The 17,044-nt window shown below is 35.7% G+C and overlaps 1 protein-coding gene across 2 annotated transcripts; it reads right to left on the minus strand.

The window, feature by feature from the left end:
- Window positions 1–885: 885 nt before the first annotated feature.
- Window positions 886–16,224, minus strand: slc1a6 (solute carrier family 1 member 6). Of its 2 annotated transcripts, none has more exons than XM_049465319.1 (10): window positions 11,752–16,224; window positions 7,914–8,174; window positions 7,517–7,654; window positions 7,144–7,351; window positions 7,012–7,054; window positions 6,584–6,897; window positions 5,355–5,588; window positions 4,054–4,248; window positions 3,674–3,808; window positions 886–3,017 (listed from the first exon to the last, which is right to left on the minus strand). In XM_049465319.1, the coding sequence occupies exons 2-10, from the start codon at window positions 8,128–8,130 to the stop codon at window positions 2,816–2,818; spliced, it is 1,686 nt and encodes a 561-aa protein (XP_049321276.1). In that variant the 5' UTR covers window positions 8,131–8,174; window positions 11,752–16,224; the 3' UTR covers window positions 886–2,815. The 2 variants fall into 2 exon arrangements, with proteins under 2 accessions (XP_049321276.1, XP_049321275.1); XM_049465318.1 differs by lacking the exon at window positions 11,752–16,224 and adding an exon at window positions 11,048–11,635.
- Between the last annotated feature and the right edge of the window lie 820 nt (window positions 16,225–17,044).

Below are 17,044 nucleotides of genomic sequence, written 5' to 3' on the forward strand. Positions count from 1 at the left end.
TTTCACTTCAACAGAGTTCACAAAACAATGGCACTCAGTTTAGGATTCGAAACATTTTTAAGTATATTGAACTTTATATAGCTATATTTATATCAAGTTTATTGTACTTTATATAACTACATTTATATCCAGTTTATTGAACTGTGTATACGTACATTTATATCTAGTTTATTGTATTTTATATAGTTATATTTATATCTAGTGTAATGAATTGTATATACAGCTCTGGAAAAAAAAGAGACCACTTAAAAATTATAAGTTTCTTTGATTTTACCAAATTGAAAACCTTTGGAATATCAATCAAGAGGAAGATGGATGAGCCAACCAAGCCAACTGAACTCCTTGAAATTTTGCACTATAAGTGGTATAAAGTTATCCAAAAGCAGTGTGTAAGACTTGTGGAGGAGAACATGCCAAGATGAATGAAAACTGTGATTAAAAACCAGGGTAATTCCACCAAATACTGATTTCTGAACTCTTAAAACTTTATGAATATAAACTTGTTTTCTTTGCAACATTGGATGTCTGAAAGCGCAGCACCTTTTTTTGCAGCCATTTCTTATTTTCTGCAAATAAATGCTCTAAATTACAATATTTAAATAGCAAAATCAACTGAAGTGGTCTTAACTTATTTTTTTTTCTAGAGCTGTATATACATTTGTATTCATACTTTGTATGTATGTATACTGACCTGTATATATGTTCATTTAAAACATTTAATAGCAAAAAACAGATAAGTGATATCTTATAAACATACCTTTATCTGTTTTTGCAAAGGAACTATTCATTTATATCCAGGATGTATCCATATACATGTACATTGTCACCTATCACTATGGCTACACCTGGGGGTCTACATAACATAAAAGAAATAATGAGAAAACATTTTAATTCCTGAGGCATTTATTTGTCATTGTCTTTCACATTCTTCCAAAATACAATCTGAACACAGCATATTCTATCTAATAACCATCAGCACACATGTAACTTAATAAACTGAATAAATACAATTTCACGCACACACAAACACTGCACGTGCTGCAAACATAATGTGATGGAATGCTGCTTTAAATGTTGACACAAACAAAAAGTAGGAAAAAAATATTTTAAAGTAAAACCTAATATAAACACCCAGGCATAGTGGCAATATAAAGAAAAAACATTAAAAAAAATCACATTTTACTAAATTCACAGACAATATAGATTATATAATAAATAATTCTATCTATCTAGACAGATCACATTTTCTTTATATATGCTGTAATGTATACAAAAATGGGCTTTACTTGTAGTTGTTATTATGAATGAGGCATATTATATACAGATAAAACTTCAACTTAAAAATCATACAAAAAAACACATTTACAATAATTAATTAAAATAATTGTTGTTTTCCTTCACACAGTTACATACAGTTAACATCAAAATAAGTTAAACGCAACATAAATCACCAAAATACGCATCAACAAACACATTATATACAATTATATACTTAAACATCAGTTACTATGTAACTGACAATAATTGGCAATCTTGTGCTGTCAGATGAGGTAAGATTCTTACTATTTTTGTATGTTTGTGTTATACCATCTTTTGCAACATCACAACAAAAAGTACTGTTCACTAGAAAACACTAGTTTGTTATTGTTTTTTATTTACAATGTATATAACTCAATGATAATGTGGCTTTTTGGAAGCTAATTGCTAATAAGCAACAAATAAGCCAGTGTAGAACATTTCTAAATCAATATGAAGTGGGAACTAAATGTAAACCTTTTCAGTTCTGATCCTTATTTTGTTTTCAAAGGAATAAAGAAAGATTGGAAAACTCCAAACTAAATAACTAAATTAAAATGCACAAATATTAGATCTGTATTAAAAGAAAAAGACAAAGAAATGTACAAACTACTTGGCTATCCATTTTTGTCTGACTTTTTTTTTTTTTAAATAACTTCAAGAAACTATCCTAAGGCATCAAACAACAATTTGAATTGAATGATAGTTCAACTAACAATGAATCAAATAATTGCTTAGTTTTAGAATATACATATAATTGCTGTCAGAAAAAACTGTGTATCTCTGCGATTTAACTTTAAAAGAGAAGAAAAAAACTCAAAAGTAAGTTAAAGTAAAAATATCCAATTCAAGTGATTTCGAAGCCTTTCTATTAGCCCATTTATCATTAAATTTTGCACAATAAAAAAAAATACAGAATTTAGATATAAAGCTTTTTGTGTTACAGTGATAATACTATATCTTACTCACATCTTGTTTTGTTTTACTTTACAAGTTAACTTTATATGTCAATTACTGCTTCAAATGAAACTACACACCTAACACATTAGTGAAAATAGATTACATTAATGATATAAGAGAAATACAGAATAGGGTACAGAAAACTTTTTTTTTAGCAGTTAAGACTGAAGTATTATTTAAAAAGTGATAATGTAATGTAATTGTATAGTCATTTAAGAGAATATCATTGTCAGATGAAAAATTGTGTATCTTCAGACTTTCAGAACTTTATATGGTGATCAATGCCATTTTGGAGCATTTTTATTGGTCCATTTAGGGGGTTGTGGGGAAGTATTAGTCTAATGACCCAGTCACATATAAATGAGTTATGCAGCAGACGTTCGAAAATACCCTAAAGATGAACAATAATGTGGCAGACATTTCTATATTCTAAACATACGGCTATGGCTTGTTATCCTGTGTTTGAACATTATCTTCAAGAGATATTGTAAGTAACAGTAGTAACAGTAGTTTAAACATTAACCCTTGCAGGTTCTGTTTGTGTGTGATGTACAGTAAATTACATTGTGGTTTCACTGTTGCGGTGCTTGATGCTCGAGTCATTCTCCTGACAGATGAGCTGGTAGGGCTTTTCGTTCTCCTCGATCACAGAGTTTCCAATCTCGGCATCCTGGCACTGCAGTTCCTGCCGGGACAGGTGCTCCACTATGCCAGCACCTAACGAGTCCCCCAGCACATTGGTGGTGGTCCTGAGGCGATCTCTGAGTGAACACAAACATACAAACAACTGATTCTAGTAGGTAACAGTCTAAACTAAATAAAGGTGCTTTAAAATGTTCTTTGGAAACACATTTGGTACCTTAAAAAAACATGTTGGCAAAAGAAAGATGCGTGTGAGTGGACAGAACTGTACAATAAATAAAATACAATAAACCTGATTAATTTTTGTTGAACTTAGTGTTGTCCATTAGGTTATACTTAGTAATTAGATGCCATTATTGTGAACGAGCTATCTTTCTATAATGGTGTTTATTTCATTTGTTTTATTTATTTAGGATTTTTAAATAAAAAATAATTTTCCAATTGCAGTGTTTGAGTATTTTTAACGTCACTGCTCTTTAAAAGGGTGTAATTGCATTATTATGCCATTATATTATTATTATATCAGTGGCATCAAGTGGTCTTAAAATGACAAGCCTAGTGTGAAGCTAATTCCACAGTTACAACCAGACAGACATGTTAAAACAAATGTAGCAAATCTATGTATATTTCTCCACTCTAACGGCATCTCCATTGACATAAAAACATATTCTGTATTCCCTCAGATAATGTGTCTGCATTATGTATAAATAACCTTTCAGAAGAGTGCTCTCTGCTGGAGCTGCATGCTTCAATGTGACATTTAGATAAGACTTACAGGAACCAATCCACAGCAATGATGAGCGTTATGTCCTCGGTGGGCAGTCCCACCGATGTCAATACAATCACCATGGTTACCAGACCGGCCTGAGGGATGCCTGCTGCTCCGATGCTGGCAGCAGTTGCTGTGATACTGGAAGAGGGCATTTTAATAAGCAGAAAATACAGTTGGAACTTGTACAGCTGAAGTAAACAAAGAGTCTGAGTCTGAAGTTTTCCAGTAAATGTCAGTGAAATGGCCTAGAGCTCAGAACATGACTTCACTTCAATACAGACGCACTAGAAGAGGAGGACCATTTGTTAGCGGTTAAGATTACTCTAAACAATCTTGTTTGCTGTTAAAGTCAACCTTAAGTTATTCATAGTTTTAATTTTTACCTGATAGTAAGAATCTGCCCAAAGTTCAGGTCCATGTGGTTGACCTGGGCTATGAAAATTGCCGCCACAGCTTCATAGAGAGCTGTACCATCCATGTTGATGGTGGCTCCAACTGGCAGCACAAAGCGTGTCACACGCTTGTCCACGTGGTTGTTTTCCTCCAAGCAACGGAAGGTAATTGGAAGGGTTGCTGAACTGTGGGGAAAAAATACAAATTTGAAATGTTAGTCACAGTACACCAGCACAATTTGGTCTGGTTAAAGTGGACTCTGGTTTGTTTGTACCTTTAGTGTGGTTCAATTTAACAGGTGTGAAAACAGCAATTGCACTCAAAACAACTCAAACCAGCCATTTTGGCGCATTTAGGTTTATGCCTGTGTGAAACCAGACCAAACTGTGGGAAAAAAAGCTCCAAGGAAACAAACTCATCAACTGATTCAGACCAAAGAAATGAACTACAGGTGTGAAAACACTTTTAAACAACAGCAAAGCAAAAACATTTCATTAAGTTTTTATATACACTCATTGACTGACAATCATTGACTGCTAAACATGCATCAAGGACGCACTCTAAGACATTTCACCCAGTTGACAGAGTTTCAGATGGGTTGTATCATTGGACTGAAGGAAACAGGGTGGTCATTTCAATGAATGGCCCCCCATCCATTAGCTAACCACTGTCACCTTTGTTTGTAGTGAGTTTGTGATCAAGAAACCTGGACTGCAGCCCAACAGGGTACCAAGGGTACCTCCTTTCAGTTCAGTTTTTCCCAATGAATTTGTCCTTTCGCTCTAATACAGTAATCACTTACATACAGTTTATCATCATTACATTCAAACATATAAAGTTGTATTCAATTCCAACAACTCTGAATTCTTGGTGCATTAGTTACAGCTCTGGACCACTTAAAAATAATGCATTTCTTTGATTTGACCAAATAAAAAAAAAACTCTGAAATATAATCAAGAGGAAGATGGATGAACTGTTTGAATTTTTTTTTGCATCATATTCGAGGTCTGAAAGCTCTGCATCTTTCATCATTTTGTTAGTTCAGCCATTTCTCATTTTCTGCAAAATAAATGCTCTAAATGACAATATTTTTATTTGAAATTTGGAAGAAATGTCTGTATTTTTTAGAATAAAACAACAATGTTCATTTTACTTAAACATATACCTATAAACAGAAAAATCAGAGAAACTGATTCAGAAACTGAAGGTGTGCCTTAATTTTGTCAGAGCTGTATTATATGCTGAACTATGAAAACTTGCTATGTCATATCAGTCTGTTGCTTCTGTTTACCTGGAAGATGTTCCTAAGGCAGTAATCAAAGCCTGGAGCAGACCACCAATGAAGGTGAAAGGGTTCCTCCGAGTAACAAGGAAGAAGAGCAGAGGCAGAACAAAGAGACCATGGATGAGCAGACCAATGATGACACACACCGTGTACATGCCCAGCTGCCCTCCAACCTGCGCCAGGTCTTTCATCTCAACAATCTTCCCAGCAATCAAGAACAGGATTCCAACTGGAGCGTACCTGTTAGAGAAAGGTGAAGATTGCACATATTTTAGTGATTTTGATATGTTCTATAAATGTGAACTAGGCCTGAACAGAGTTTTGTTTCATTATTTCATTCCAGTTAAATTCCTATCTAACAACACACAAGGCATTATTTTTTGAGCTTCAACACAGAGTTTAAAACATATGAGGATGCCAGAGAAAGTATGCCTTGGTAAAACTCTAGTTCCAGATCTTCATTTAGAAACTTTCCACTTTTCATGAACAAACAAGTATCACTGTCCTTCAAAATAGATATCTGAGAAATACTTGCTCATACTGTGTCTTGGGTTCAAAGATGTGTCTAAACAAAAACACATACAGTTTATTCTAGCAAGAAATCTGGCAATGTGATCACACTAGCGTGTCTGTGTTTACCCTAATTGGACAAGTCAACTAAGCAGTAAATATACACATTTCCGGGTTACATAAAACCTTTCTTGTCAATTTTCTGCCCAAATTAGTTTTTCTTTTTATCAGCTTTCAAATAATGATATGATCCTTTTAAAAAACTGACACACAGCTAATATACACACAGCATTACACACTCTATTCAATGAGGGGAATAAGGTAAAACAGATAAAAATATGTTTTGTAAATGTTTTATCAGAATTTTTATAAATTACAATTTACAATGCCTGATAAAGAATAATTGAATGTTCACACATGTCCCCAATATTTAAGTCTGCACCCAGGACTGTTTGGAGGAGGCCACTTTTCTTTTACATACCATACATTTTTGTAGGTATGACTATTTTACCAATCACACATACATTCAATACTTTTTAAATAAAAATGATAATACAAATGTGATAGTATGTGCAAAAGTCCAGTGACTTTACCCAAGAAGATCTAGTTTAAAATGAAAGTATAAAATATAAAACATCTTGTACAATTTTCTATAGTTCGGGTTCAGGAAAAAGACTCAGAAATTATTTGGAAAACATCACTACATAGCAGAATACTGCACTCACCAGATAATTATAGCTACTAAACGCATTATGGCATCATTGAGGCAGTCAAAGAATTCCCGCAGAGCCTGGCCCTGCTGCTTCATATTCCCAATCACTAAGCCAAAGCACATGGAGAACACCACCAGGCCCAGAGCATTCACCCCATTAGAGGAGCCGGACACTGGAACTGTCTCCTCCACTGTCTCCTGGACAATCTGTAGGACGGTGCTGAAATTCCCCACGAGGTTGCTCTCTGTAGCATTAATGCCTTCGCTTGCATTAACCATAACGGTGATGTTTCTGGTGGAAACTGTTTTCTTGTAAAGAGTTTTGTACTAGAACAGACAAATAAAAAAATAAAAGAACAGACAAAGTTAAGGTTCGAGATTCTGCTTATCAAATTTAGGAAATAGCTTAAATGTAACTGTTTAAATGTGCCATTTCCATACCTGTTTAAAACAGGCCTCCACTAAGTTAGGTGGAAACATATTTCTGCCAGAAAAAGAATAAAATATGCTTGCATCATTTTACAGAATGAAACTACAACCACAACTACAAGTATACACATGTTTCTGTTTTACCTGATGAGATCCAGAAACGCATCAGCAGCTTGCACTGATTCAATGCTGCCACTAGAGGACACTGGGCTGTCTCTGTTCCCTTTTCCAGGCCTTATAATGATCACCATGACAATGCCAATGAACACAGCTATAAAAGTGGTCAGCATGTAGTAAACGATGGCTCGCACCCCCATTTTTCCAGAGGCTTTACTATCCAAAGAAGAAATACCTGATAAAATAAAGCACACAAAAACATAAAGAGAAACAATGATCACTTACGCAAACTTGATTAAATAAAGGGTTAGAAATGTTTCACATTCTAATATGGATCTAAAACAGCTGTAGTGCATGTATAAACATACCAGAGAGTTTGCTCATTGATTTTACTGTGTACCTGTAACAAGACTGGACACGATGAGAGGCAAAACCAGCATCTGTAGCATCCTCATCAGCAGCTCTCCAGGAAATGAGAAATATTTTATTTCCCTTGGGGACAAATTGTGAGGACGTAGAGCAAATCCCAACACGATTCCTGAATAGAGGTACAGAACACAAGACATAACCTGCAATTAAACCTTACTACACTGTCACAGAGTAAAGAGTTTAAAACAGAAGAATTCTAGATAATTAAGGCCCTGAATCTACCAACTGGGATCATGTCATTAAAACACATTAAAACACAGTTTCTGTTTAAAAAGTGGTAAAAAATAACACATTCAAAATAATACATGAATGTGACAGTTAACACTTTAACCCAGTATGCACAAACTCCCATAGTAAATTCACTTTACCAACAGCAACGGCTGCCACGGTGAAGAGCACGAATGTATTGCGGCGCAGAAAGCCTTTGATGCTTTCTCGGGTGATGGAACACATCTTGTTCCGAGCTCCCGATACCCGTTTGTGCATGGCTCTGCGCAGCCAGTGAAGGTCTTTCTCGGGGAGATGGGGCTTCTCAGAGTCCTCGTTCAGGAAGAGGCTGTTGCTGTTCGGAGGCTTCTCATTCATAATCAGCTCCAAGACTTGGTCCAGGAGGCAGGTTTCATGGGACACTAATTGGGAGAAAATTAGAAAGATACAGAAGAACATTAGAGAAAACTCCACTTTGTGGTAAGTTTGATAGATTAACATATAGTATGTGGTAATTATATACAGGCAAGGTTCCTTACAAACATATGATTTACGTTATTGGCTGTTTTCAGTGACTGTATGGAGCGTAAACAGTGTGAATCTCTAAAGTGAAGACACCACAGGCTGAGCACTTCTGCTGGCTGATTGCAATAAGGTGTGTAGATCTGCCTATTCCCATGTTTCAACAACAAATCAGTCAATTTCCATATCATACCCAGTGTTTCATTTCAACATTAAGTTTTCTCTGTGCTAATATTGCCACATTTTTTATTCCCCCCTTCAGAAATCAGTTAGAGCCACAACGAAATATTTTGGTCGACAACCAATCTGATGATAATTTTTTTGATTAGTCAATTAGTACATAGATTTTTTCTGCCATGTCTTTCATCAGCTTAAAGTGTTTTTTAAATGCCCAGAAGATGTTTGAATGTGAAAAGTTCAGTTATTCAGTGAGTAAATATGTAATCGGTTGTGTTTGGGCACTTTTGAAGACATTGACCAAGTGTGAGTGTGAACTGTGTGAGTGAGCCCATAACCCCTCCCACTTTGCATTTCTGTCCCCAGCACAGTAGTGTGTGCTTCTGTTTCAAACGAACGATTAACTGACACTGAAATTTGGAGTTAACGAAATTTTATAATCGACATTGTCAATAATATTGACTTACTGTTGCAGCCATACAATGAAGCCAATCATATGATTCAAATTTCAAACTTGGAAATAAATTGTAAATACATTTTAAACTAATAGACAACAGTTTTAAAATAATTAATGTCATTTTCTAAACAGATTGATGAACCAAGACTGACACTAAAGTCTTTTCACCAAAAATAAACTCACCAAGCAAGAGTCTTCTTACAAAAATTAATAGTGCTTTATAGCCATAATAATTAATGGTAGGTACTTTCCATACTTAGGTATATTTCAAGACAAATACCGACCCTTGTTACACAATTGGATGTCTCTGTGTAAATGTACGTTTTAGTCAGACTATCTCTATAATCTTTCTAATGGTTTTAAAAAGTAGTGAAACTAATAGTGATTGATGACACCAGTTACTACACCAGTAATCATTCCTTCATTATAATGCTATTCTCAGTAACTAATGCACACAGTGTTTCCACTTAGGTGATCATTGTTAATTCTGTTTCAGATGACCAACAGGGTTGAATTAAAGCTGCATGAGCTCCTGGCTAGAAGCTGCTGCTCTGTATTCTGCTTTGAGTCCCTGGTGAGTCTCCGAAAGGCACAGGCTTACACACTGCAGCTGATCTATTTACAAACAGCCATTCCTAGGTCTTCATTCACATAATGAATAACCTTCATTTAAATCTACATTAAGGGAGAAGAATGCTTAATGGAATTCACATTCATTCCCAGTGGCTCTTTGGGTACAGAGTCAACAAATGTAATCTTATTATAATTCTGATTTGTAATTAGGCACATTTGTATGAATGTGTCACACATATGGCGAGCACCATGAGGCTCTTCAAGCATCTGTGTGAAAATTCCTTGCCTAACTGAAGATCACAAGATCACACTGTTGGAAGAAAGCCATGTAGAGGGTAAGAGGGGCACAACCTATCCAAAAGCAGAGAGCTCAAGTTGGTCAACCAACTTGCAGCCGTGCAGTTTGACTAGCATGACCAACGTTGCTAAGCAAGTTGACCATCTTGACCTAGCTGGTTGACAAGCAAGAACAGGTTGGATGAGCAGTATTTTTTGTTATTTAGTGCATTTAGATGCAGAGCTTTCAGACCTCAAATAATGCAAAATTATAAAGATAAAGAGTCCAAAAATCAATATTTGGTGGAATAACCCTGTTTTTTAATCACAGTTTTCATGCATCTTGGCATGTTCTCCTCCACCAGTCTTACACACTGCTTTTGAATAACTTTATGCCACTCCTGGTGCAAAAAATTATGCAGTTCAGCTTGGTTTGATGGATTATGATCATCCACTATCCAGAGGCTTCCGAACTGATAAAATAAAATAAAAAATTCCAGAGCTGTATATAACAGTGAACAGTATTGTAGCCAGTTGTGCAATGATTGATGCTTCAATAACTGTGACTCCATACACACAGTGTGAACTGCAGTAGTGAAAGAAAAAAGTGTTTATTTCCCAAACAATGATTAATTAGAATCTTTAAAAGCGTATAATTCTTATTATGCCTTTCATTTTCGTTAGGTCAGTGGCATTTAATGACAAAAAAGTACTTGAAAAAGAACAGCCAAAAATAATTTACTATTACATAGGATAACAAGTGAAACACTCTTACATCCTAAATATTGCCATCAAAGTAGTTTATGTTCTATATTTAAATAAAATATTACACAGTAGGATATGATTGTTTTAAAGATGTAGTTTCCAGTACATTCAGCTTTTCCAGTTAAATAAACTACTCAGTTTACTCACCACTCATAGTTGTTTCTATCTCTTGCCAGACAGGGAAGATTTGCAACTGTTTACAATCAGACATTTGACAAGAGTTCTTGCTTATATAAACATTTTACAAATCGTATTAGTTACAAGTAAATTCTATACAATAAAAAAAACAAAATGCATTAGACTGTTTACAGCTTCTGTATGTATTCATAACTTATTCCTAACTTTATGAGGAATGAAACACAGGTTTAAACTAAAGTAAACAAAAATAATTGCATTCCTGTTATGAAGAACTACCACTCCCACCTTCTTATTTTTGCCATCACATATTTCATGATTTATAATTAAATAACATATTACACAGTAGGGTATGACTGTTTTAAAGTTGCAGTTTCCAGTAGTACTCACCACTCATTTTTACTTGTTTCTAAGTTGTTTCTATCTCTCTCCAGAAAGGGAAGGAATAGTCTTGCACTTCACACAGCACACACAGGAGCTTCAGGTTGAAATGACTGACCACTGACCACACTGTACTGAACTTGTGTGTAAACAAACATGAAACAGTCGGTGTGTTATCCCCCCCTGCCCTGACCTTCACACGGCTACTGCTCCCTCCCTGTAACCACATGCTGGGCATCAGTCTGAGTCTCACTGGCTGTGGACCAGAGGCACCTGTTGAAATCCTACATTTTAACTACAGTAAGCAACAGTAAACTGGTCTTGGGCCTGTGTTAAAAAGGGCAGCTTGTACTGGTGAAAACCTCAAGCCAGCAGCACACTACTACAAAGAGTGGGTTCATAATCTTAACCCCCACCCCAACACCACCTCCACTTTCCAGGAAAACTCCTGAAATAGCAGCTCCTCAAATTATAAACCTACACTGACTGCAGCTCATCCAGTCTGTGGTGCTCTCTTGTCTCTTCTGCTGACTCTGAACTGATGTATCTAAAGCTAGTTAGCTAATAAAAAAAAAACACCTCATGTGAAATACGAGGAACTACATGAATATAAAGCATTTTAAACCTGTTTTAACAGAGTTTCCCGTCGATATAAACGTATGAAGCGGTTATTTTAGTGTTAAATAGACGTAATAACAATTAAAAAGACTCACCCTGTTGAAAGTGACCCTCTCGCTCTCTCGGTCTTCCCTCAGCGCGCTGGTCTGTGAGGACCGAGGCTATCTATCTGTGGTAGTTTGTAGCCTCCAGTCTCCGCAGTCAGTCTTCCTGTGCGACTTCTCTCCAACAACAGCCTGTCCGCGGTTTACGAAGCCCGGGGAGAAGCGAGTGAGGAGAGGTTTGCGTGGGAAGAGGACGTTAAGGATTCTCCGGGCGAGAAGAAAAGCCACCTGCTGCCGTTAGAGAAGAAAAAGCAGCACAAATGAAAAAAACCCCGCTAGTAACTAGTAGAGTAGGCGGTTCACTCGTAGTGAGAACGAATTTCAGTTCAGAGAGCAAACTGTGTAGTAAAATTCTCCTTTTCTCTCAAAAATCTCACTCGCTTTGGCCAAATAGCGTGGGAGTTTGTGTCCAAACAGAACGAGTATATTTGCTGACAAGTCACGATTGTGTTATGTATTAATGTGTTTTTGAGGCTTTGGCTTGCTGAAAAGTCTACAGAAAATCATATAACAGCCAATGAAAACCCACAAATCAGTATCTCAGAAAATTTGAATATTATATATGACAAATTGGTACTTTTGGCAGTGTGGGCAGTGTACCAATTTTCCTGCTGGAAATTTTCATTTCTGGAAGAAATCCGCATTTCCTATAAAAGCATGAAGTGCTGTAAGATTTTCTGGGAAAACATTGCCACTATCAAAAGTACCAAATGGTCTTATATAATAATTAAATTTCCCAAGACACTGATTTCTGGGTTTTCATTAGCTGTAAGCCATAATCACCAACAACAGAAGAAATAAATGCTTAAAATAGATCACTCTGTGTGTTATACATCTAATGTATACGTTTCACATTTTGAACATAAAATGGAACACTAGTGAGCTTTCCCAGAAGTGACCGGACTAGCAAAATTACTCCAAAAGGACATAGATAGCTCATCCAGGACGTCACAAAAGTACCCAGGACATCATCAAAACAACTGCCAGTCTTTTTTTTGCCTCAGTTAAGGTTAGTGTTCATGATCCAATAATAAAAAGGCTGACCAAAAAGAACACAAAGGTCTGTATCAAATTGGCTAACAAACATTTTGATGATCCCCAGGAATGGGAAAATATTCTGTGGACTGATGAGGCAAAAGTGGAACTTTTTTGGCATAAAACTAACAAATAAAAGTATAATTCTGAAATTCAAAGTCAGTTCATGTGCAAAAACTCCAAGGTGGCTGAATTAATATAATTCTGCAAAGAAGAGTGGGCCAAGGAGTTAGACTCATTGCCAGTTACCACAAATGCTTGATTGCAGTTGTTGATGCCAATGGTGGCACAACCAAGTTATTAGGCTTAGGGTTCAAATGCTTTTTTCACATAGGGACAGGTTGGTTTAAATAGATTTCTCCTTTAATAATTCAATTATCATTTGAAAACTGCTTTTTAGATTTGCTTATTATATATTTCTCTGATTTAAAAATCGACTTGTTAATCTGAAAAATGTTAGTATACTTTTTCACAGCATTGTAGCTGGTTCTGGATGGTCTACACTGGTTTTGAATGATCAAGGTGGTGACAAGGCTGATCAGGCCACCCTGGTGCAAACATAGCTATATACAAATCCTTTATATAGTGCTTTTCCAGCTGATGATGTTGCAAACCAGCCTTACATAAATTTAGCAGATAGCAGCAGAAAATCAGACAAAACGTAAAACATTGACCATGTGACCGTGGCAAGGAAGAACTCCTCCCAGTGCTGAAGGAAGAAACCTTAAAAGGAACCAATGCTCACATATTAAGAGGGGAAACATCCTCCTCTGGTCATACAACTTATAAACCTATGATAAAAATCATTAGAGCAATGCATCCAGCTCTTGACTAGCATAGTATGTATTTCATTTGGTTTTGGTGATTCTTGCTGGAAATTCTACCAGCAAAGGCTGGTAGAGTATAGAGATGGGAAAATACACTAATATCACCCATTACCATAACAACCAACCTCCATGCTCTTCTTAAGGTCCAGCCTCTGTAGCTTAGAGGGTTCATGAATTAATGACCCTGTACCCCCATCTGCCCACTCATCCACCTACGTGTAGTCTTAAGGCCTGTTCTATGCAGTGTTACAGCATATAAAAAAATGAAAATCATAAAGCCTAGTGCTGTATGTTTGAGGGTTTGCTTCGTGTGTATTCTGAATTTTTTGTCATATACTGTAATTCTGAAATTTAAACAGATCTAAAATCTACGTTTAGTTTTTTTTGCAAAAATAGAACAGCAAATTAATTTTTGTATTTATGGTGGAGGTGTATTAGTCATATATTTTCCAGATTCAACTTGATTACCGATATTTAGCAGCATCTCGCTAGAATTGTCCATGCAAATAGTCAAGCATCTCTGGCAAAAAACACATCAACAAAGCAGGAGGCACCTATCCTACAGGCCAGTGTCCCTAAGCTTCCATCAGACATGACAAAAATCATAGGATCTGACAGTAGTTCCTGTCTCATGACTTTAAGCTTGTCAGTATATGTTTAAAATGTTTTGATTCTACAATACAGAGTGGTCAAACGCTCTTATTTATTTTAACACTACAGAAACATCTTTCGTTCCATTTTCTAACTTATGGGAGGAAAGTCCTACTGCAGCAAGACAACAATCTAAAAACATAAATGGACAAAATAGAAAAAGCCGTTAAGGTTTGGCAGAGCTGCTCAGGGGGAGATATCAGGAGCCTGGTGATATCAATGAGTTGCAGCCCTAAGCCAGATACTGCCATGTGAGGAATAGCATAACGGTTTTACACAACTTATAATTATTTTAAATGTCATCTCTTCTTCACAGTGCATCCAAATTTAATGAATGGACTGCTAGGAAATTTACAAAATTACTTATAATATTTCTTTACATTGATTTCCACTAAAGATTAGGAATGTTTGCTCAAATCCACTGAAGACAAAACTTAAGCATTAAGAATTGTACAGCTCCAACATGATTGCTGAAAGGGTTTGTGACCAAATACCAAAAAGCTTAAAGTTTTGGTATTTTTTAACATTTAGATTAGTTTGTTCTGGTATTTAAATCAACAAAAGTGTGATAGTAAACACAAAACTGATATTGCTCCAAAAATATTTTTCTTGTATAAAAATAAATTACACAGATACCTTGTATGTATAAATGACATCTTCACAGAAGAAGGATAAAATAATATTGTTTTAACACTTCCACTGAGAAAAAAAGTCATTTTAGGGAATGACATTGGTCCAGTTAATTTAGTTTTACAGATAAACGCAGGGTGGAATTTGAGGGAGGCAACCCTCTTAAAAATACATGGGCCAAAGAAGTCTTTGGTGCAACAGAAAATCTTATGGAACTATGTTTGGATCCCTGATGAACCTTCTGCTGAATTAATCCAGTGAGTTTAAAGAGCCTTCACAAAATGTAAATGATCTTTTCACTATTCATCATGTCATAAAGAGCAAATGTTAAAGCTACATACATCTCAGATCCACACAGATTCTCCATACTCTTTCTCTAGTGGCTTGCCATGCGCTCTCCATAAGGCTCACAACATCTATAGAACGTGATGGTAACAGATTGTATCACTATGGAAACACAATGGACCTGCCAAAGTGTGGGAGGTGTAGAGCACGTGTGATCTACATTTAGCTGTAGTAATTATGCACTCTATTGCTGGGACTAATGCAGGAATTGCATGCATATATTACATTGTGTGTAATATGTGCAGATAATACACTGATTAATTTCACTGCACATTATCCACTTTTTTCTGAAGCTATACAGATCCATCTGCAGTAAACTGTAGTAATACTGTTCTCTTATTCCCTTTACACAGACTGTGTATCTTACACATAAACACTGGAAAGTAAACAGACTTTACTATATGTGGTTAAAAGTGTGTTAACACTTCAGATATTATCAAGAAATATTTTTTATTAAGAAGTCTCTATGGTGTACTATGCAAACGCTCTTAAAATAAGGTGTTTCAAATTGTTCTTTGAGCAGTGCCATAGAAGAACCAAGTTTAGTTCCATGAATAACCATTTTTTTTCAGTAGAGATGTCTGAGAGAAAGAAACATTATAAAGGTCTAAAGAACTCTTACTTGATGTAAAGCTCTGGAAAAAAAAGAGATCACTTAAAAATAAGTTTCTTTGATTTTACTTAATCGAAAACCTCTGGAATATAATCAAGAGGAAGATGGATGATCACAAGCCATCAAACCAAGCTGAACTGCTTGAATTTTTGCACCAGGAGTGGCAAGAAGTTATGCAAAAGCAGTGTGTAAGACTGGTGGAGGAGAACATGCCAAGATGCATGAAAACTGTTATTAAAAACCAGGGTTATTCCACCACATATTGATTTCTAAACTCTTAAAACCTAATGAATATGAACTCTTTTTTTGCATTATTTGAGGTCTGATAGCTCTGCATCTTTTTTTGTTATTTCTCATTTTCTGCAAATAAATGCTCTAAATGATAATATTTTTATTTTGGAATTTGGGAGAAATGTTTTCCGTAGTTTATAAATAAAACAACAATGTTCATTTTACTCAAACGCATACCTATACATAGCAAAATCAGAAAAACTGATTCAGAAACTGAAGTGGTCACTTTTTTTCAGAGCTGTATGTTTAACAATTTAAACGTTCACAACGTAAAAAATGCTTTCTGCATGCTGTTTGCCATCAGAAGCCGGAGTCTGAGAGAGCACAATTTGTTTGCACTTGAACCTTGACCAGACATTTCTTGTAGCCATCTGAAAGTTTTTAACATAATTCTGGTGGAACTGTTGACCACAAGTCTTTGCAGAATAGGTTGTGGTGATTTAAATTTGTTGGTTTCTCAGAACAGGTCTAACTTTTAATACTTTTAGTAGAATAATGTTTGACCTGTTGGTCATACTTCTTGGCACAACTGGTAAAGTGCAATTACATTTTTTGTTTTCCTGGCACAGATCTAACTTTTTTTTTAAAGCAAATCACAACCCACATATTACAGTACAGAACTTCGGGAAGCCATTCTAAAAGTGTAATGTTAATCTAGCTTTAGTTGAGCTAGAAAGCATTTTTGGAGCAGGAGCTTCTTTCTTGGACAGCAGGCTATTAGTCAATGGCGGGGTAAAACCAAGTAGTAATATTCTTTGAGCTAGATTTAAAGTGTGGCAGAACTGTTCACAGTAGGTTTATTAGGAGCATCACCTTTTACATTAATTGTTCTGCATGACTCTCTATGTCGTAACTGGTGTTCACTGTGATTAAATTACCCTAAAATTATTAC

The sequence above is a fragment of the Astyanax mexicanus genome, chromosome 16, assembly GCF_023375975.1.
Source record: "Astyanax mexicanus isolate ESR-SI-001 chromosome 16, AstMex3_surface, whole genome shotgun sequence".
NCBI classification, from domain to species: Eukaryota; Metazoa; Chordata; class Actinopteri; order Characiformes; family Acestrorhamphidae; genus Astyanax; species Astyanax mexicanus.

Excerpts from the sequence above, each read along its gene's own strand:
- slc1a6 (XM_049465318.1), bottom strand. Across the intron at positions 7,655-7,913 it reads CGTGGCAGCCGTTGCTGTTG|GAATCGTGTTGGGATTTGCT; the intron begins GTAAAGTGAATT and ends ACCTCTATTCAG. Across the intron at positions 7,352-7,516 it reads CGTGTCCAGTCTTGTTACAG|GTATTTCTTCTTTGGATAGT; the intron begins GTACACAGTAAA and ends TTATTTTATCAG.